General features: G+C 38.2%; 1 protein-coding gene across 3 annotated transcripts in view; it reads left to right on the top strand.

The window, feature by feature from the left end:
- PSEN1 (presenilin 1) overlaps positions 1–23,569 on the top strand; it is a 71,836-nt gene that overhangs the window by 39,128 nt on the left and 9,139 nt on the right. For all 3 annotated transcript variants that reach the window (XM_043919378.1, XM_043919376.1, XM_043919377.1), the window contains exons 6-10: positions 1,702–1,769; positions 5,080–5,300; positions 7,988–8,086; positions 17,441–17,527; positions 20,439–20,612. In XM_043919378.1, the coding sequence (XP_043775313.1) occupies positions 1,702–1,769; positions 5,080–5,300; positions 7,988–8,086; positions 17,441–17,527; positions 20,439–20,612 (649 nt within the window). The remainder of the gene's footprint in view (positions 1–1,701; positions 1,770–5,079; positions 5,301–7,987; positions 8,087–17,440; positions 17,528–20,438; positions 20,613–23,569) is intronic.

Genomic DNA, 23,569 nt, shown 5'->3' with positions numbered 1-23,569 from the left:
AATTTACTTTTTTAAATTTTTATTAGAGTATAGTTGATTTACAATGTTGCGTTAGTTTCAGGTGTAGAGGAAGATGAATCACGTGCGTGTGTGTGTGTGTATCTGTCCACTCGCTGCTTTAGGCTTCTTTGCCGTCTAGGCAGTTAGAGTGTTGCGTGGGGTTCCCTGTGCCGCACAGCAGGTTCTTAGCAGCCGTCTGCTCTGTGTGTGGTGGTGTGTGTGGCAGTCCCAGGCTCGCAGTTCACCCACTCTGCCTTTATCCTCTGGTAATAAGTTTGTTTTCTGCATCTGGGACTCTATTTCTGTTTTGTAAGTAAGTTCATTTGTAGCTCCCCTTGTTTCAGATTCCACATATAAGCAATATCATATGATATTTGTCTTTCTGTGTCGGACTTACTTCACTCAGTATAACAGTCTCTAGGTCCGTTCGTGTTGCTACAATGACATTATTTGGTTCTTATTATGGCTGAGTAGTATCCCAGTGTATATATGTACCACGTCGTCTTTATCCTTTCCTCTGTTGATGGACATTTAGGATGCTTCCGTGTCTTACCTATTGTAGATAGTCCTGCAGTGAACATTGGCATACTCCTAGTTTGTACCCCCCCACTTCTCATTCACCTTTGGTAATCACTGTTTTCTTTTTTCCTGTATCTGTGTATCTGTTTTTGTTTTGCATGTACATTATTTGTATTATTTTTTAGATTCCACTTACAAATGATATCATACAGTATTTGTCTTTCTCTGACTTATTTCATGAAGCCTAATATTCTCTAGGTCCAACCATGTTGCTGTAAGTGGCAGAATTTCATTCCTTCCTAAGGCTGAGTAGTATTCCTGTGTGTGTGTGTGTGTATGTTTACGTGTACTACATCTTCTTTATCCATTTGTCTGCTGATGGGAAGTTGGGTTGCTTGCATATGTTGCCTGTTGTAAATAGTGCTGCTATGAACATAGGGGTTCATGTATCTTTTCAAATTAGTGATTTTTTTTCTGGAGATATATCCAGGAGTGGAATTGCTGGATCATATAATAATTTTAGTTTTTTGAGGAACCTTCATTTTGTTTTTCACAGTGGCTGCACCAATTTTCATTGCCCCTAACAGTGTATAAGAGTTTCCTTTTTTCTACATCCTCCCCAACATTTGTTATTTGTGGTCATTTTGATGATAGCCATTCTGACAAGTATGAGGTGATACCTCATTGTTGTTTTGTCTTGCATTTCTCTAATAATTAGCTGTATTGAGTATCTTTTTGTGTGCCTGTTGGCCGTTTGTATGTATTTGTTGAGAAAATGTGTTCTCCCATTTTTTTGATTGGGCTGTTTGTTTTATTCTTTTTTTGGTATTGAGTTCTGTGATTTCTTCATATATTTTGGATATTAACCCCTTGTCAGTCATATCATTTGCACATATTTTTTCCCATTCTGTAGGTTATCTTTGATAATTTATTTTGAATATATCTTTTCTTTTAAAATTTTACCTATTTCTAAAGGAATGAAGGTCTCTATGTATGAAATTTCTATTTTATGAGTACTTCAGCACCAACTGTTATAGGTATTTACTGTTCCTAAAGCTGCTTGTGTTTTGGTATTTGAAAATCTTAACATATACAGAAATAACATACCATTTTTGAAGTAAGAAATTTGGATTTTTTTTTTAGGTTGTGGGATCTGTTAATTATATTGAAATTCTTTTCTAGGTCATCCATGCCTGGCTTATTGTTTCATCCCTGTTGTTGCTGTTCTTTTTCTCATTCATTTACTTGGGGTAAGTGGTGAAATATTTGGTCTTTTTTTCAGGAATTAACTGTTTGGACTCTATAACTGTCACTTAAAGAAATGTTCTTTGTTGATGAGTTATTCTCAAATTATTGTTTTCATGTATAGATCATACTTGGTATGAATACAACGTATTAATATTATCAATCAGTTCAGTTCAGTTGCTCGGTCGTGTCCGACTCTTTGTGATCCCATGAACTGCAGCACACCAGACCTCCCTGTCCATCACCAACTCCTGGAGTTTACTCAAACTCATGTCCATTGAGTCGGTGATGCCATCCAACCTTCTCATCCTCTGTCATCCCCTTCTCCTCCTGCGCCCAATCCCTCCCAGCATCAGGGTCTTTTCAGATGCGTCAGCTCTTCGCATCAGGTGACTGAAGTATTGGAGTTTCCGCTTCAGCATCAGTCCTTCCAATGAACACCCAGGACTGATCTCCTTTAGGATGGACTGGTTGGATCTCTTTGCAGTCCGAGGGACTCTCAAGAGTCTTCTTCAACATCACAGTTCAAAAACATCAGTTCTTCAGTGCTCTGCTTTCTTAGTGGTCCAACTCTCACATCCATACATGACTACTGGAAAACCGTAGCCTTGACTAGACGGACCTTTGTTGGCAAAGTAATGTCTGTGCTTTTTAATATGCTGTCTAGGTTGGTCATAACTTTCCTTCCAAGGAGTAAGCATCTTTTGATTTTATAGCTGCAGTCACCATAGGGATATGCTTTTGTTGATCCTTGTTTATAATAAGAACTTAAAAGAACTCAACACTGCAATTAATTCTGTCTTTTTAGTAAATTTACTATATTCTTTAGTGTAACTTACAAATCATAATATTAATGCATTTCAAACATGTATAAACATAATTTATTTTCAAACTTTCATTTTTTTTTCATCAGCCTTTTCTTCGTTCAACTGAAATCTTACATGAGAACTGCACATACCACATAGAAAAAAGTGGAGCTCTCTTTTGAGGAGAATGGAGAGGCTCAGAGATTTGCCCACTTGGTCTTTCTCTCAGCCCCAGTAGCAGAATGCAGGTCATTGCATTAGCTCTTAAATTAGGAACAGAAACATTAAAAGTAAAAAATAAACTGAAGAGTCAATTCTTTGGTAGAGGCAGGGAGAATGACCATAGACCAAAGAAAGAAATCAGTGTAAGAATCTCTATGAAATAGATGATTTTCTCAGAAAAAGCTAATTGCCAATACTGACCACTGAAGTGATAGAAAATCTAAGTAGAGCAAAGAAAAAAATACAGAAAGTTGTTGAAGAGGTTCTTATCCACCTCTAAAAGCAATAATACCAGGCTCAAATAATTTCATAGGAAAATTCTATTAAACCTTTAAGGAATGGATAATTCTAATACTATTTTAACTGTTCCAGGACATAGGAAAAGCAGAAAAGCTTCCAGATTCTCAAGAAGCCAGAGTAATATTTATACCAAAACCCCATAAATAATCAAGAAAAAGGAAACCATAGACCACTCCTGTTTATTGATGCCAAAGAATAACTCAGTTCAGTTCAGTTGCTCAGTCATGTCCGACGTTTTGCGACCCCATGGACTGCAGCACGCCAGGCCTCCCTGTCCATCACCAACTCCCAGAGTTTACCCAGACTCATGTCCATTGAGTTGGTGATGCCATCCAACCATCTCATCCTCTGTCGTCCCCTTCTCCTCCTACCCTCAATCTTTCCCAGCATCAGGGTCTTTTCAGATGAGTCAGCTCTTCGCATCAGGTGGCCAAAGTATTGGAGTTTCAACTTCAATATCAGTCCTTCCAATGAACACTCAGGACTGATCTCCTTTAGGATGGATTGGTTGGATCTCCTTGCTGTCCAGGGGACTCTCAAGAGTCTTCTCCAGCACCACAGTTCAAAAGCATCAATTCTTCGGCGCTCAGATTTCTTTATGGTCCAACTCTCATCCATACGTGACTACTGGAAAAACCATAGCTTTGACTAGACGGACCTTTGTTGGCAAAGTAATGTCTGTGCTTTTTAATATGCTGTCTAGGTTGGTCATAACTTTTCTTCCAAGGAGCAAGTGTCTTTTAATTTCATGGCAGCATTCGCCATCTTCAGTGATTTTGGAGCCCAAAAAAATAAAGTCTGTCACAGTTTCCATTGCTTCCCCATCTATTTTCCCTGAATGATGGGACCAGATGCCTTGATCTTAGTTTTCTGGATGTTGAACTTTAAGCCAACTTTTTCACTCTCCTCTTTCACTTTCATCAGGAGGCTTTTCAGTTCTTCTTCACTTTCTGCCATAAGGGGGGTGTCATCTGCATACCTGAGGTTATTGATAATTCTTCTGACAATCTTGATTCCAGTTTGTGCTTCATCCAGCCCAGCGTTTCTCATGATGTACTCTGCATAAAAAGCAGGGTGACAACATACAGCCTTGACGTACTCCTTTCGTGATTTGGAACCAGTCTGTTGTTCCATGTCCAGTTCTAACTGTTACTTCTTTACCTGCGTGCAGACTTCTCCAGAGGCAGGTCAGGTCGTCTGGTATTCCCATCTCTTGAAGAATTTTCCACAGTTAACGATAGTTAGGAATTTATTGGTTTTTGTTTTAAGTGCTGTGATATCTAAAATACTTACTGTGAATAGCTGCATTGTCCAGCTATTTCAACATTTGCTTTGAAGTTTTTAAATAGAAAGATCATCTTTCTGCATAGTCTCCAGAATCTAAAGTTTGCACTTAAATGACTGCCTTCTTTCTCCTCAGTTACCTGTCTTCTGTATTTGTATCTCTTTATTTTAAAATGGAGTTTCCTTCCACCAAATTAAAATAGTGTTTTCTTCATGATAAAAATGCTAAACATTCATTGTGAAAAGAAGAAAAGTTAAAAAATTTCAAACTCCCGTCATCTAAAGCTAAGTCCTGCATCTTTTCAGGAATTACTATATTGATCTCTTGCTCTCTCTTCTCATACACTATTTCACGTAAATGAGATCATGGTTTTTTTTTTCAGGCAGCAATATGTCATGCCTATATTCCATGTTTTGTGTATAAATATATGTATAAAATGCATATATTAAATGGATGCACTAAATTTAATTTTATGAAAATAATATCATATGTCCTAAGCTCCAAACTTTATTTTGCACATTTCATTTTTTTTTTCTGATTTCAGATACTACAAGGATTTCCTGAAGTACAGAATAGCATTTTAGGTGTTATATGGCCTTTTTCTTTTTCTTTTTAGTTTTTGTACTTATTTTTACAGCTGTGGCTGTGATACTTGTTTCCTGTTTTTATGAGTGATACAAATATCTGTTTAATTTTTTTCAGGGAAGTGTTTAAAACCTATAATGTTGCCATGGACTACATTTCGGTTGCTCTTCTGATCTGGAATTTTGGTGTGGTGGGAATGATCGCCATTCATTGGAAAGGTCCACTGAGACTCCAGCAGGCATATCTCATTATGATCAGTGCCCTCATGGCCCTGGTATTTATCAAGTACCTCCCAGAATGGACCGCCTGGCTCATCTTGGCTGTGATTTCAGTATATGGTAAAACCCGAGACTGACATTTTGTTCATCACAGAAATACCTCCTGGTGTGTTTTCCTTCCTCTTCTAGTTATCTTGACTTAGGGAAAATAACAGTAATATCCCATAACTTTTTAGTAAATAATCAGCTAGCTATAATATCTTTTTCATACAAAGATTTCAAATCTTTGGAAGTTGAGTCCTTTAAAAATGTTTTATTATTGCCTCCAGTTTAACTCAGTGGTGAGTTAATGGAAGGATCCATTGACTTCTGGTTGTAAGACTTAGATTCAAATCCCATTGCTACCACTGACATAAATGACGTCAGGAGCCCTTTGGGATCAAATGAGTGAACAAACAGCCGTGGGAGTTTGTACCCTTTATGGACAGCAGCAGAGCTACGTGTGATGGAGCTCACTGGAGAGCTGTGCTTTTCATGTCTTAATCCAGGCATCCTTGATCAAAGAATGGGATCCAAGTTAGCTGAACTTTAGGCAGCCATCCTATTTTGGCCTATTTGTGCGTTTTTACAGACCCTTGAGACTTTGCCAGTAGTCTAGCAACCTGGTTCTGCTAGTGGTAACAACAGCAGTTACATATCCAAGGTTTCCCTCTTTAGGCAGAGTAACTGAGACAATCTCTTGTTTCGCAGATTCCAAAAATAGAAATCAAAGTTATACATGTCTCTAAACATATTAAATCCACAATGCAGACCTCAATTTGGAGTTCCAGACATTGTTTCATGACTGTTTCACTTCTAAATATACAGTGCTGAGCTCTTGAACAAGGTGTGCAGGGTAACTTTCACCTCCCTTACAGTCTTATGATGTAGGCCTCACAGGGCACCATTATGACATACTAGAGCAAGTTAAAACTTAATAAATGAAACATCAGAGGTGAATCATCATGAAGAATCTGATTCCATTTTTGATATTTAAAAAAGCCATTTCTGGTGACAGACTGCCTGGATTCAAATCCAGACTCTTTTACTCCTGTAATTTATTGGCTATGTTACTGCAGACACACCACATTCAACAGTGGAGTCTTAGTTATGAAGATTAAATTGAACAATACATACAGTAAATGTATACAGTATCTACCAGTAAGTATTAGCCGTTCCTCAAAAATATATAATCTTGTGAAGTAAGCAAGCTTGTTGCATTTGTTTCACTGCTAAAAGCCTGAAGTTTGTAGAGGTAAAGTAGTTGCCAAAGTTTACACCATTTGATCTAGAATCTGAGTCCTAAGTCCCATATTCTTTCTACTGCAATACACTGTTTCTGCCCATCAGCCCTCTGTTTCTTATATACATCTACAAATTATCTGTACAGACGTTTGAGTTCCTCTGAAATAAGAGACTTTTGTATCTAATATTTAGAGTAATGATTCATAATTCCATTTTCATAAGATCTCAAGATATTTCAGTTTGTCAAAAAGGTTGTTCTAAAGCTTTCAAAACAAAATTAAGTTAATTGCTCTAAAAATAAAGGTTTATCATTTAGCATTTCTATATGAAGAAGTGTGTTGAAAAACCAAGACAGTTACAGGACACTAAAGGTTGAAACAGGTTGAAAATCTCATTATTTCAGAGCATGGCAAATTCCCCTTTTCTCATCCCAACAAATCAAAGTAGAAACAGTGAGACTAGAGATTTCTGTGCATTTGTATGTTTTATTATGGCAGTGGTAGTAGTAGTGTACAAGAAGATATGACCACTTGAAAGTGTGAGATTTATTATTTAAATGCATCTGAATGATAGTGATGTCAATGCAAGTGATCAAATCTTCCTTTACAAATTTACCTATACGTGTTTTACATTTTAAATGTTTGAAGTTATTTTCTGTGTTTCTATATTCTGAATTTTCTTTTTTTTTTTATGTTCTGAATTTTCATGACACAGTAAATGTAAGAAAAAATTGCAGTTGTTGAAGAAGAGAAAGTGGTAGCATCAAGAATAATTTATGCATAATTGCTTCCTTGTTTTGAGTTGCAGTTTTTGTAAGACACTTTTTAGCACCACATGTATTCTGAGACCTAAATACTTGTGAAGTGCTTTTGACAGGAGAACTGGAGAAATGTTAAACATTCTCACACAGAGGTTTATTAGTTATTTTGTTTAAATTTACTGCCCTTTTATTTCAAGTATTCCTAAGTAGTACATATACTGTTTTCAGAAAAAGAGAGGATCCCACTCCTGATACCAAAAAAAAAAGAAGAGGAGATGCATCTTTTCTACTCTGTTCTTCATATTTTGAAAAAGTTCAGTCATATCCTTTCTATTAAATCCCTCCTAAGGTGTAAAACCAGTTTGTGGTTCATAGTTATGTTTAGTTTGGAAGTAAATGGCTTGTCCTTATTTCTGCTTATTGGAAATTGACAACTGCTCTAAAATAATTCTGTCTTGTGATTATTTCTGCCTGTTTTCTTTCAAATTGGGAAGACTTATTCCTAGAACCCAAAATACACTGTAAACTAACCAAATAGCAAGCAAACCAAAAGCAAAGATCTCTGTGTGGTGTGTATTTTGTTTAGATCATCTCCGCCTCCCTCCCCCATCAGCTTACCTGCTGCTTATTTCATATTCATTCAATATCTTTCTTGTAGAAAAAAAATTAAACCTTTTCAATTGGTTAATTCTTCCCTAACACAGTCATTTACAAGTTTAGCCAATACATTTTTCAGATATCATTTCTATTTTTCTTTTTCTAGATTTAGTGGCTGTTTTGTGTCCAAAAGGCCCGCTTCGTATGCTGGTTGAAACAGCTCAGGAGAGAAATGAAACTCTCTTCCCAGCTCTTATTTACTCTTGTAAGTATTTCAGAATGATGTTGAATTAGTAAACAATTTAGAATTTATAAAGATTCAAATGCATGTAATTATGATCATTATCACAGTACTTTTTCTTACCTTAAATGCATAGCATTGATGGGACTCCTGCAGATCTCTGTTTCCTTGCAAATTATTATCTTCTGACATTGATTGAAGAGTGTTTTCAGTGTGTGTGGAGACAGAAGAAATAGTTAACAAGTATTGAACATTTGTTATATACGTATATTGTAGGCAGCTCTCACACTAGTATGTTGAAAGAATCATACTGTTCCTTCAGTTTGGGTTGGCCTTTGTGTTCAGTTTGTTGTAGAGTCATACTCTTCCAAATCATTCAGTATGTATTTATTGGTCATTGACCTGATCTGCTCCCACAGAGCACTGTGGAGGATATAAAGATGGTTAAGATGCTTTGCTTTCCCTCAGAGTGCATTTGCTTACTTTTTTTTTCTTTTTTTTTTTGACTGTGTCAGGTGATTTGTAGGATCTTAGTTCCCTGACCAGGGATTGAACCCACAACCTTGGCAGTGAAAGCATGGATTCCTAACCACCGAACTGCTGGGGTATTCCCTTGCTTACAATTTAGAAGTGAGATAAGACAAATAGATAAACAGCATTCAAGGCAGACTGTTAGATTCAGAAGGAATAGGAAGTGCAAAAAGAGCTCAAAACAGGGAAAATCTGAATGGAGAATCATGGAAGGCTTCATTGAAGAGATAGCATTTGGATTGACCCTTTTAAGAGTGGGTTGGATTTTGGCAAGCACAGATGGAAGAGTCAATTTCAAAAGTGGGCTTGTTGCGAAGAATGGCTTGGACCCAGGGATTGAACCCAGGTCTCCTGCATTGCAGGTGGATTCTTTACCAGCTGAGCCACAAGGGAAGCCCAAGAATACTGGAGTGGGTAGCCTATCCCTTCTCCAGTGGATCTTCCCAACCTAGGAATTGAACCCAGGTCTCCTGCATTGCAGGCAGATTCTTTACCAACTGAGCTATGAGGGAAGCCCCACACATTGGAAGTGTAAATGTGGGGCATCTTTTTCAAGTTTCAAGTGTTCAAGTTGACTAGAACATGGAGTACAAAATGGGGAGAGTACTAGGAGATGAGTTTGGAAAGGCACTTCAGGCAAGATCCAGGATAGCTTTGAGTGACTGGTTTAGATCTTTGTATCCTCTTCATGATACTTGGAAATCATAGAAGATTCTTGAAGAGTAATGTGATCAGAGCTGTGCCTTTGTAAGCTTGCAGCTTTGGGCAAGATGAATGGGAGAGAGTGAGAACTGAGATACTGGGAAGCATAACTAAGTGAATATTGCCATGATCTAGATCAAAAATGATGAACGTCTGAATTATGGAATGATGATAACAGTCAAGGGAAAGGCCTCAGTGAGAGTTTTTGGGGGTCGTATCAGTTGTTCTTAGTGACGAGTGAGAGAAGTTTAAAGCCTAAAAGAAGGATGATGAAGAAGAGAAGTTTTTCTTACTTGAGAACTCTGTGTAGTGTTGCCTGTGGCCCATATCTAATTTCCTTGGCAGGATCTGTGAGCCATCTGGGGAGAAATTTCCATCATGAGTTTATAAATGAAGTACCAGTGCAGAGGAAAAGGTTGGTAATAGAGATGCAGAATTGAAGAACACCAATATAGAGGTAGTAGTTGCAGCTGTGGGATTAGATGAGTGGTTCAAATAAAAGGAAAAAAGGACACCAGGAATACATCTTTCTCAACTACTCTTGTTTAGAGAGTGAGAAATGAAGAGAGAATAGTAAAGGAAAGAAGAAAATATCAGAAAATTGGGAAAATCAGCATTTTTCAGGCTTCCCAGGTGGTACTAAGCTGTAAAGAACCCGCCTGCCAATGCAAGAGATGTAAGAGACATGGATTTCTTCCTTGGGTTGGGAAGATCCCCTGGTGGAGGGCATGGCAACCCACTCCAGTATTCTTGCCTTGGAGAATCCCATGGACAGAGGAGCCTGGTGGGCTACATTCCACGGGAGCACAAAGAGTCGGACACAAATGAAGTGATTTAGCATGCATACATGAAATATCTGCATAGTTTTCTCTTAAATACAGTAAAGGGTATTTTTATTGATGACCGTTTAGATCATTCCCATTGCAAACAGTACTTGCAGCGAATACTTAGAATTTGTGAATACTGTTGTATACATACATTTGTAGAAATGGAATTGCTAGGTCAAGGGATGTGTGCTTTTAAATTTTTTGTTTCAGCTATACTCTATCCATGTTGCTTTGCGTGGGCTTTCTGTAGTTGTGGCGAGTAAGGGCTTACTCTCTAATTGTGGTGGCTTCTCTTATTGAGAAGCACGGACTCTAGGCTTCAGCAGTTGCAGCACACAGGCTCAAGAGCGCGGGCTTAGTAGTTGTGGCACATGGGTTTAGTTGTCCCATGGCATGTGGAATCTTTTCTTGGACTAGGGATCAAACCTGTGTCTCCTGCATTGAAAGGTGGGTTCTTAACCACTGGACCACCAGGGGAAACCTGGAGGAAGGAAAAGGAAGATAGAAAAGCAGAAGATAGTGAGATATAGAGAGAGATTAAGTTGGAAACACATGTTCAGTCAGTTCAGTCGCTCAGTCGTGTCTGAGCATTCATTTGTGACCCCAGGAATCGCAGCACGCCAGGCCTCCCTGTCCATCACCAACTCCCGGAGTTTACTCAAACTCATGTCCATCGAGTTGGTGATGCCATCCAGCCATCTCATCCTCTGTCGTCCCCTTCTCCTCCTGCCCCCAATCCCTCCCAGCATCAGGGTCCTTTCCAATGAGTCAACTCTTCTCATGAGGTGGCCAAAGTACTGGAGTTGCAGCTTCAGCTTCAGCCCTTCCAATGTTAGTTGACCTCAAATCATTCTTGTGACCTTAATGTTAGGTCATTTGTGGGACGTGGAGAAGGTGGGAATTGTGCTTGTAGTAGGAGAAGTTTGGTAAAGTTTTAGAACACCTTGTGTCTGAAATGCAAGAATCTTTCTCTTACCTTTTTTCCAGTATAAATGTATTACCACATTCTTACTGTGTTTTTCAGCCAAAAAGAACAGACAAGGCTTTGAGCATCAACATTTTCCTCTTAATGAGCAGTTGGGTGTAAGCTTCTTCTGTGTTATTCCTGGAAATTAAAATCTACTATATATATATTTGATATTTGTGCATGTATAATGTCACACCAAATGTTAATAGTGAATGCTAGGAATTTAGACTAAGGAATATACTTGTAAAAGTATAGAAGTATGTTCACTGAAGCAATGCTTCTATTAAGAGATAAATGGAAATAACTCATGTCTATCAAAAGGGAACACTTTCAAATAATTATAGTACATTCCTAAAATGGAGAGTTGTGCAGCCATTCCATTTGTACTCTGAAAGAAAGAAATAACTCTATGTATTTCTGATTTTTTTTAATGTCAAAGATTATATATTAATATATACAAAAAGCAAGATTTAAAACAATATATGCAATGTCGTATGGAAGGAGTGGGGGAAAGGACCAAATATGTATGGATGTGTGTGTGTAAAATCCCAATGATGCATTTCAGAACTGATGAGATACTAGTGTTTAACCTCTGGAAAGTGGGATTTAGAGATTGAGACAGCCTTTACTCTCTACCTTATACCTTTCACTTCTTGTAGAGTATTAATGCGATACCCATTATTTTTAAAAAAGTTAATTGTGAATGTCAAAGTGAAGGGATTGTGAGTTTTAAATGTTTTCTTACTTTTAGCAATTTGCATTGTTCTGCTGTTGTATCTACTTGTTAGTACCACAATAATGCTGTGTAACAAACCACCTCAAAATTTAGTCCCTCACAGATAATACTCACTCACTATCACCTGCAGATCAAATTTAGTGCCTTACAAATACTACTTATTCACCACCATCACCTGCCGATCAGTTGGCTCGGCTGATCTGACTTGGCTGTGGTAGCTCTGCTTCGTGTATTCCCCGTTCCTCCTTGGACCAGCAGTTTAGCTGAAGGTGATATTCTTGTGTTTGGGGGAACAGGAGGGCAGCAGGCCTGTTAAGACCTAGGCTCAGTATTAGCACACTGTCTCCTCTGCCCATGTACCATCAGTTGAAACAAGTCACATAGCTGAGCCCCTGGTTAGGAGGAAGAAAACTGCATTCCAGTCTCAGGCCATGCAAGAGGGGTGAAAAGTTGTTCAGTTAGCCATGACATTAAGCTTGTATGTTAATTTTATACTCAGAAAAAGGATTTACTCTCTTTTTTAAGAAATCTTTCATATATAATATTTTTTATTTTATTTATTTATTTTTTTGGTGTATTTTATTTATTTATTTATTTATTTATTTTTATTAGTTGGAGGCTAATTACTTCACAACATTTCAGTGCGTTTTGTCATACATTGATATGAATCAGCCATAGAGTTACACGTATTCCCCATCCCGATCCCCCCTCCCACCTCCCTCTCCACCCGATTCCTCTGGGTCTTCCCAGTGCACCAGGCCCGAGCACTTGTCTCATGCATCCAACCTGGGCTGGTGATCTGTTTCACACTTGATAATATACATGCTGTTCTTTCGAAACATCCCACCCTCACCTTCTCCCACAGAGTTCAAAAGTCTGTTCTGTACTTCTGTGTCTCTTTTTCTGTTTTGCATATAGGGTTATCATTACCATCTTTCTAAATTCCATATATATGTGTTAGTATGCTGTAATGTTCTTTATCTTTCTGGCTTACTTCACTCTGTATAATGGGCTCCAGTTTCATCCATCTCATTAGGACTGATTCAAATGAATTCTGTTTAATGGCTGAGTAATATTCCATGGTGTATATGTACCACAGCTTCCTTATCCATTCATCTGCTGATGGGCATCTAGGTTGCTTCCATGTCCTGGCTATTATAAACAGTGCTGCGATGAGCATTGGGGTGCACATGTCTCTTTCAATTCTGGTTTCCTCAGTGTGTATGCCCAGAAGTGGGATTGCTGGGTCATATGGCAGTTCTATTTCCAGTTTTTTAAGAAATCTCCACACTGTTTTCCATAGTGGCTGTACTAGTTTGCATTCCCACCAACAGTGTAAGAGGGTTCCCTTTTCTCCACAGCCTCTCCAGCATTTATTGCTTGTAGACTTTTGGATAGCAGCCATCCTGACTGGCGTGTAATGGTACCTCATTGTGGTTTTGATTTGCATTTCTCTGATAATGAGTGATGTTAAGCATCTTTTCATGTGTTTATTAGCCATCCGTATGTCTTCTTTGGAGAAATGTCTGTTTAGTTCTTTGGCCCATTTTTTGATTGGGTCATTTATTTTTCTGGAATTGAGCTGCAGGAGTTGTTTGTATATTTTTGAGATTAATCCTTTGTCTGTTTCTTCATTTGCTATTATTTTCTCCCAATCTGAGGGCTGTCTTTTCACCTTACTTATAGTTTCCTTTGCAGTGCAAAAGCTTTTAAGTTTCATTAGGTCCCATTTGTTTATTTTTGCTTTTATTTCCAATATTCTGGGAGGTGGGTCATAGAGGATCTTGCTGTGATTTATGTCAGAGAGTGTTTTGCCTATGTTCTCCTCTAGGAGTTTTATAGTTTCTGGTCTTACATTTAGATCTTTAATCCATTTTGAGTTTATTTTTGTGTATGGTGTTAGAAAGTGTTCTAGTTTCATTCTTTTACAAGTGGTTGACCAGTTTTCCCAGCACCGCTTGTTAAAGAGGTTGTCTTTTTTCCATTGTATATCCTTGCCTCCTTTGTCAAAGATAAGGTGTCCATAGGTTCGTGGATTTATCTCTGGGCTTTCTATTCTGTTCCATTGATCTATATTTCTGTCTTTGTGCCAGTACCATACTGTCTTGATGACTGTGGCTTTGTAGTAGAGACTGAAGTCAGGCAGGTTGATTCCTCCAGTTCCATTGTTTCTCAAGATTACTTTGGCTATTCGAGGTTTTTTGTATTTCCATACAAATTGTGAAATTATTTGTTCTAGTTCTGTGAAAAATACTGTTGGTAGCTTGATAGGGATTGCATTGAATCTATAGATTGCTTTGGGTAGAATAGCCATTTTGACAATATTGATTCTTCCAATCCATGAACACGGTATGTTTCTCCATCTGTTTGTGTCCTCTTTGATTTCTTTCATCAGTGTTTTATAGTTTTCTATGTATAGGTCTTTTGTTTCTTTAGGTAGATATACTCCTAAGTATTTTATTCTTTTTGTTGCAATGGTGAATGGTATTGTTTCCTTAATTTCTCTTTCTGTTTTTTCATTGTTAGTATATAGGAATGCAAGGGATTTCTGTGTGTTAATTTTATATCCTGCAACTTTACTATATTCATTGATTAGCTCTAGTAATTTTCTGGAAGAGTCTTTAGGGTTTTCTATGTAGAGGATCATGTCATCTGCAAACAGCCAGAGTTTCACTTCTTCTTTTCCTATCTGGATTCCTTTTACTACTTTTTCTGCTCTGATTGCTGTGGCCAAAACTTCCAACACTGTGTTGAATAGTAGTGGTGAGAGTGGGCACCCTTGTCTTGTTCCTGATTTCAGGGGAAATGCTTTCAATTTTTCACCATTGAGGGTGATGCTAGCTGTGGGTTTGTCATATATAGCTTTTATTATGTTGAGGTATGTTCCTTCTATTCCTGCTTTCTGGAGAGTTTTAATCATAAATGAGTGTTGACTTTTGTCAAAGGCTTTCTCTGCATCTATTGAGATAATCATATGGTTTTTATCTTTCAATTTGTTAATGTGGTGTATTACATTGATTGATTTGCAGATATTAAAGAATCCTTGCATTCCTGGGATAAAGCCCACTTGGTAATGGTGTATGATTTTTTTAATATGTTGTTGGATTCTGTTTGCCATATATAATATTTTTTAAAACTTGAATCTGTATAACAATTGATGCTGAGATATTTTTGCAGTAATTCCACATATATGGGAAAGCATAAGCATAAACCTTTAACTCCTGTGTTAATTAAATAGGTTCAAGAAAGTGTTCTCATGAAGTACTGAATCTTTAGTGAGCATTTCATAAATCATTGAGCTTGAGAGGTGTTTTTTTAAAGTAGAATATACAAAAACAGCAATGTTAATCAGTACTTTCCCCCTGAAATGGATGTATACATGAATATAAAAAGTTTTACGTTGGCTCTCCCAGTTATTTGTTTTTTAAAAAAATACAATCCTTTGATGCATTTGTATACTCTTCCCCAGTTAAGGGTATTCAGTATGCTAAAAGATCTTACCCTCAGGAAACCTAAGCGTTTTTGTTTTCTGTGTCCCTCATTTGGACAGGAAAAGAGGCACACCTCTTTGGTAGCTTTTCAAAATACAAAGGTAACAATTGCTTGAGGTTGACCATTATGTAAAATTTTTCTGTTTTCATATCACTTTGGGAAGTTTTTAGATTATATTGAATTTTAATTTGCTTATTTTTCAGTTGATCTAAGACGTTTGGTGTTAAGCCAAAAAAAATTGGAAAGTGGGTTTTTAAGGTATTACTTTAGTAATATTAATTCATTCAAAAAGTATATATTCTGCTCATGATAATTTACATCAGGGGTTAACAAACCTGCCCATAACCAAATCTGGCCTGTGGCCTGTTTTTGTACAGCCCTGTAAGCTAAGAATGGTTTTTACATCTTTATAAAGAGTTAATGAAAAAGAAAAGAACAAAGAAGAATATGTGACAGAGGCCAGATGTGACTCACAAGCATAAAATGTTTACTATCTCGCCCTTTCCAGAAAAAGATTGCTGACCCCTGATTTCTGTAGTTATACCGAGTATAGAAAGAATTTGCAGCTTTGTCTTTCTATACTTGTATAAAGAAAGAAAATCAAATAAATACTTTATGCCTTTGCTGCCAAGAAGGCTACTGAAATTTGTAAACCCTGGTGATCACCATATTTCCTCTTCATTGGGTTTGAGTTTAGTTACAGTGAATTGCCTGCCTACCTGATATTGACTGATCAAGTTATCCTATGATGAAACTTGTCTGACCTCAGAATTACAAAGCTATGGTGAATGAGAAAGTGCAGCTATTACAGGATTTTCATCCTCTTTGGTTATGTATTTCTTTCATAAGTTATTCAAGAAGCCTTAGAGTATTAGGCAGATAGATAGAATTATCGAATCAGTGACAAAATGCGAGAGAAACATGGATGCCAAGTGGATGGATTGAACTGAGTTTGCTGTGGGGTTTTGGTTTCTGCTGTCACCCAGAATGGCACATGTCTTATATGTATTTTTGTATTACTGTTGGTGTATCTTCAGGATAAATTCCCAAAAGTGTTACTGCTGGATCAGAGGGTCAATGTACATGTAGTTTTGTTAGTGGTTACCAAATTCCCCTCCATGTTTCATCATACCTGCAGTATGTAAGAGAAGCACCATTTTAGAGTATTCACATTGCCTCTTAATTAAAGTGTGATGAGGGGGTGTGTGTGTATATCTAGATCTATGTAAATATATTAATATATATGTGATTTTGTGGAAGGGACATAGAGAATAGAAGGCAATTGACTATCTCTTTATGTTTATTGCTTTTAACCTTGTTTCCTTATTCCCTGTGTATAACACAGTTTAGCATTATTGAAAATCCCTGAAGTGAGACAGAATATAAAGGGAACTTACTTGCATCTTTTGAATTATAATAATTCATTTGATGCTTTGAGAGCCTCTGTTTGTCCTCTGATTTAGTTCCAATAAGTAATTTTCATCAGTTAATTCACACTATTTTAGGGTATTTAAGTAGTCTAGTTGTTTCAGTGGAAAATGTTCAAGTTGAGGCTGTGATTTTAGAAAGGTCCAAAAAGCTGTATCTTCAAACATGTAAAAATGATAACTCCTTGTCTGACAAGATCAGAGTAACTTAAATATAATTTGATTTGAGATGTGATGTTTATGCTAAGAAGATAAAATATTCCAGATAGACATGACTTTCTGGAGGAGAATAAGAATAATGACCTAGGCTGGGAGAGTGAAAGGCCCACTGTGGACACTACAGAAAATGTTAAGGCAAACACAGGTTAGGAAGAGTTGTAGTTAGAGAGAGTTGAGAAATAACAGCCCAATATCAATAGTAAAAAAGAATTTTCCTTCTGGTTACTTTTCAGGGACTGTAAGTGGTAATGAAAAGTTTTATTATAGCAGCTACAGTTTGAAAGCCACAATAAACATCCAGTTTCAGAATTTTTTCTTTGATCTGCTAAAATCAAAGAGAACATTTTGTGATTTTTAATATGAATTTACTTCTGGTTGTTTCTCTGATTTGTGTGGGGAAATAACAGCCTGCTCTCTGTTGGTGAGCCTTCCTACTGTGCTCCCAGTGTTTACCTGGATTTTTGTCTTTCTCAACAGCAACAATGGTATGGTTGGTGAATATGGCAGAAGGAGACCCAGAAGCCCAAAGGAAGGTATCCAAAAACTCCAATTACAATGCCCAAAGTAGGTGGCTTTTATGTTTTTATTTTCTGATTTGGGGGATCATTGTCATCTTATGAATTATGAAGTGATGATTTTAAGTACTTTCACTGGTCACGAACTGTTTTGAGAATCTCCTGGAAACTGTAGTAACACCCAGCAAACACAGATAAATACTTGAATTCACATGCTCCAAACCCGACAATTGGCCTAGGTTAAGAATTTCTACCATATTAATACTAGTATGAAAATGTTCAAGTTGAGGCTATGATTTTAGAAAGGTCCAATAAGCACTATCTTCAAACATGTAAAAATGAGAGCTCCTTGTCTGACAAGGTCAGGGTAACTTAAATATACTTTGATTTGAGATGTGATGTTTATGCTAAGAAGATAAAATATCCAGATAGACATGACTTTCTGGAGGAGGATAAGAATAATGACCTAGAATAGGAGATTGAAAGCTCCACTTGTGGACACTACAGAAGATGTTAAGGCAAACACAGGTTAGGAGGAGTTGTAGTTAGAAAGAGTTGAAAAATAACAGCCCGATATCAATAGTCAAAAAGAAAGGAAACTTTTTTTTTTTTTTTTTTTTTAAGAAAAACAGGACTAACCTTTGAGGAAGCAGAAAACAAAGGCAAAATAAAAGTTAGTGAAAGGGCTTTAATTGAGATGCTGTTCGTCAGGAAAGGGAGAATTCAGATTTTATAGATATAAGAAAACTGCTGATTTAGCATTTGAGTAACTGCGAGGAAGACACTTTCAGCTGGGAATTAGTATTTGGGACCCAAAGATATTTGGCCCATTCTGCAGTCACCGAGGTAGTAAATCAGGCTGGGATTAGACCAGCCGTAGACCTGGTAGAGAAGTGAGAAGTGGAGGAAACAGTTGCTCCAGATCTGGTTATTGTGTTAACCTTGTTAAGCTAAAGACAGTGGAAAGATTGGTTACCTGTGAGCATATAAGTATATGAGTTTGAGTGTGTTTTCGCACCTCAAGATTTTATCCTTTTGACAAATGTAGATTGAGTACCCGACCATGTGCCCAGTATTTTTTGGCACTGGGGATAGGGCACTGAATCAGAAGTCCTGTTCTTGTGGAGCTTATAGCCTATTTGGGGAGACACACATGTTCAACATACAGTTCATTCAGTTTTTGATAAGCTCTACAAAGGAGAAGTGTAAGTTGCTATGAAAGTCTATAGTGGAGGACTTTCATTTATTCTAGAAAGTCAGGAAGGCTTCCCTGAGGAAGTGATAATAGGAGATGGCCAGCTGAAGAGTAGAAGAGCTTTTCAGAAGGGGAAGCACGGTGGGCAGGGACCTTGAAAGGAGGAGGAGCTGGATGAACTCGCTCAGTGGGAGTGCACTTGGTGTTTTGGGTGGGTGTTCTTCATTGTGTGGACTCCTCTCTGCACACCATCCAACATGTTTAACATGCCTGGCCCCTCACTCACCCACTAAATGCCAAGAGTGGCTTGGAGGTTGCAGTAACCAAAAACTCCCCCCATCCTAGTTATTTCCAACCACCCCATGTAAGGGAGGTGCTACCCCCAGTTGAAAACTAGCGTGTTACAGGAACTAGAAGTTAGATTGGAACAAAGGGGTATAGGACTGTAAGAGGAAAAAATAATAGAACTCAGGGGTTGCCTGTACCTTACAAAAAAAAAAATCAAGATCCAGCACTATGAGCATGCTGTTTATAATTAATTATGGAGGTAAATGCCAAAATAAACAGCCAAAGGGGTTGGAAGTAGGATGGGAATCAGGAGTGAGGAAGGATAGGGCAGGGACTGCTGTTTTGTTGTTTTTTTTTTTTTGGAGGGGGGACTGCTGTTTTTATTTCTAAATCTTATACTTTTATGATTTTATAAACAAGCTCAGAGAAGATTCAGGTTTTATGGAGACCTGGTTAAGGAAAAAATACAAATTAAAAATACAAAATTGCTAGAACCTCTCTCAAAAAAAAGTCCATGCAAGTAAGACGTGTACAAGCTTCATTTATTCATGGTAGATGAATAAATTTGAACATCTATTACTTGTATAAAAATAAAATAAGTGAGAAAAAAATATCATCACCTTCACTTATATATTTTAATTATTTTTGACGTATGGAAGGTTCTGGAGACGATCATGTTATACTCACTGTTTTCAGTCAGACCTGGTCATGATAACAAAATGACTAGCCCATAAAAAAATTCCCTTGCTCCTTCCCATCCTCCACCCTCTAGTCGTGGTCTGCTTTTATAACTTAGTCACTGAAGCCAGTGGTGGATGCCATCAGTAAGCGAGTGCCATCAGCTGCAAAGATCAGAGGAAATGTTCTCTCACGTGACCAAAAGTCTTGGCTCATTTTATGACTCAATAATTATCAGGGGTCCAAGTTCTTTCCCACCTTCCTGCTCTACCGTCCTTAAATATGGGCTTGGTCTTCAGCGCACTGCTCCTCATGGTCACGAGATGACAGCTGCAGTGCCAGGCATCATATCCAGATAAGACAACATCCTGGGGAAAGAGGGGCTGCTTGTGTCTTCCTTGAGTCACATAAAGAGTGAACAAGTGTCCCCCACTCTGCAGCAGATTTTGCCTCACCACACATTGACTGGTACCAGCCCCACAGCCTTAGAGCGTTCATTGAGAAGAGGAAGGGTGGGGTGACCACGCTTAGCTCGGACTGAACAGAATTTACCACCAGAGTCATGGGTGAGAGGTGGAAACCCAAATAAATCACAACTCTGCCCTCAGGAAATAAGGGGGGAAATGGCTGCTGTGGAAGCAACCAGCAGGCAATGAAATAACCCTTGGTTTGTTGTTTAGGGGCCAGCCAGCTCACCTAGTTACAATGACAGGTAAATGACTGTTCCCGTGTAATTTTCTTAAAGGTATAGAGAGTATTTTCTAAGTTTTACAGCTGCAATATCCACTTTTTCTTGAAGGCACAGAAAGTGAGTCACAAGACCCAGTGACAGAGAGTGATGATGGTGGCTTCAGCGAAGAGTGGGAAGCCCAGAGAGACAGTCGCCTGGGGCCTCATCACTCTACGGCTGAGTCGCGATCTGCCGTGCAGGACCTTTCCAGCAGCATCCTGGCCAGTGAGGACCCAGAGGAAAGTATGTGCCTTTCTCTACACTGGCAAGTCATGAGAGTCCTGGGTTTTTAAGATGCTACAGTATCATACTTTTCCCAAAAGAACATGAGTCAGATTGTTCCAGTCTAATTCTAAATAGCAGTGTAGTTTTTACTGAGAAGTAACAATAGTTGCTGCTTCTCTCATAGTTAAATTTATTAATGGACCAAATTCTACCCCTCAGATTTTTTTAAATTATCCCTTAATAATTTGATAATATCCTTGACCTTTGGCATTGATTTTGTAAGGTAAAAAATTTTTTAAAATATTATTCCAATAAAACTTAAGGTGTACAAAAATGTCATTAATATATTTCGTTCTTTGCTGCACAGAGACCTATGAATTTAAATGTTTTGCCCTTTTACATTGTTTCTACCCTTTGTTGGTAAGCACTGCATTTTATTAATTTTGAAGAAAATCAAAGGGGATTAGGTTCTGTGCAGTAATGTAAAAGTATGTTCAGTGTCTGAGGTGTGTAATTGCTCAGATTCAGGTCAGCACTCAGGGCTTCTTAGGATATTAGCCAATAGAGCCCACTGGTTAGGGCTCAGTCACCTCCTCACTTGGTCTTAGAGAGGTGATTTACTGAATAAGAAGAGATAAGCACATTTCCCATGGAGAAGGCAATGGCACCCCACTCCAGTACTCTTGCCTGGAAAATCCCATGGACGGAGGAGCCTGGTAGGCTGCAGTCCATGGGGTCGTGAAGAGTCAGACATGACTGAGTGACTTCACTTTCACTTTTCACTTTTATGCACTGGAGAAGGAAATGGCATCCCACTCCAGTGTTCTTGCCTGGAGAATCCCAGGGATGGGGTCGCACAGAGTCGGACACGACTGAAGTGACGCAGCAGCAGCAGCAGCAGCAGCAGCAGCACATTTCCCAACCAAGTTACCTCAGTGTTTTCGTTTTCACAGAAGTGAAACTCTTGATTAAAACATACAGAAGTATTAAGTAGTTTAAAGAAACAGACACCTAGATTCCTTCTCTAGTCACTATTAATTGTGACCTTGACATTATCCTTTAGTTTGAGCAGAACACTTCTTACAGCTCACCCTTAGTCTTTTACCTGGGTTAGAACCCGGGCAGATCCGTGACTGTGGTGCTGGGTAAGTTTTCCAGATGTTAGAGTTAGCTGCAGCCTGCACCTTTCACACTCCTGGGAAACCAGAGGCAATTACCTCCTCTTTTAGCCAGGCTTGAGCTTACCTTTGCTGGTATTGTCTCTGCCTGCAGAGTTACCATTGTATTTAGGTTGCCTCTTCTGTTCTCTTTTTTTCTCAATGATGCGTAGAAACAAAAGAAGTCAGCAATATAGCCGTTGAGCATGACAGCAGTGGGATTCTCTCATGACTGCTTTTCCTACTTAAAGGGTCTCTCTCTTGATCATCTGCATCCTTCATCAGTAACTTTTTCTTTTTAAAGGAAAACCCAAAAATTGTCCCTTCCAACTACAGATTAATGTTTCGTTTATCTGGGACCAATATAAACTAATAATTGACATTCTTTTCACTTCTAAGCATCCAGCACACACATAACCATCTCTTCATTAGTGGTTTACTCTGCACAAGTAAACCAGACTTGTGGTTACTTACAGAACAGTCTCAGTTTACAATAGAATTTGATATGTATGTAAAGACATGTGTGTCTTCCAAAACAGCCTTATCAAAATCAAAATTTAATCAGAAAACTGAACACAGAGTTTTAAATTAGAAATGTAAAACATGTTTATTCAGTGGTCTGCATTGGAAGTGCAGAGTAGAGTCCTAACCACTGGACCACCTGGGAATTCTCCTGAGTCTGTTTTAATTTTGCTAATAAAATATACCTGCATTTCTCTGTCCATTAAAATGAATTCTATGAAGCATAATTATAGCATTTGCCATAGTATTATTATTAATTAAACAAACATAAGCCAGTATATGAAAAGTGAGGTGATAATTTTAAGCTTGATCAGTACATTGTTTTTGTTTATTTTTTGGTAAACCTCTGTTGAGACATAACTCACATACTATACTATTCACCCATTTAAAGTGATGAAAGTGAAAGTTACTCAGCCGTGTCCAACTCTTTATGACCCCATGGACTGTATTCTCCAGGCCAGAATACTGGAGTGGGTAATGTTTCCCTTCTCTAGGGGATCTTCCCAACCCAGGAATTGAACCCAGGTTTCCCACACTGCAGGCAGATTCTTTACCAGCTGAGTCACAGGGGAAGCCCTACATTTAAAGTGATGGCCTTAGTATATTCACAGAATTATTCGGCCATCACCACAGTTGACTTTAGAACATTGTCAATACCCCATAAAGAAACCTTACACTCTTTACTATTACCTCGTCCATCCTTCTCATCCTGCCTTCCCCTTTAAAAGTGTGCAATGCAGTGGTTTTTATTATAGTTGTATAGCCATTACCACAAGCTAATGTTGGAACACGTTCATCACCTCAGAAAGAAACCCTGTACTCATTACTCCTGTCCCCCGAAAAAAAACAGCTAATGTACTATCATAATAGATTTGCCTTTTCCAGACATTTCAGCTAAATGGAATCACCCAGTATATGGTTCTTTGTACTGATTTCTTTCACTTAGCATAATATTTTCAAGGTTTATGTTATAGTATGTGCTAGTACTTGGTTTCTTTCTTTCTTTTTTTATTCACTTTTGGCTGTGCTGGGCCTTTGTTGCTGCTTGAGCTTTTCTCTAGACATGGTGCGAGGGCTTCTCATTTCAGTGGCTTCTCTTGTTGCGGAACACAGGCTGTAGCACATGGGCTCAGTAGTCGCGGCTCCCAAGCTCTGGAGCACAGGCTCAGTGGTTCTGGCACACAGGCTTAGTTGCTCCACAACATGGGGAATCTTCACAGATCAAGGATCAAACCCATGTCTCCTGCATTGGCAGGCGAATTCTTCACCCCTCAGCCACCAGGGAAACCCCCTCAT

This window comes from Cervus elaphus, chromosome 12, assembly GCF_910594005.1.
Source record: "Cervus elaphus chromosome 12, mCerEla1.1, whole genome shotgun sequence".
NCBI lineage: Eukaryota > Metazoa > Chordata > Mammalia > Artiodactyla > Cervidae > Cervus > Cervus elaphus.
This window is presented reverse-complemented; position numbering and strand designations above follow the sequence as displayed.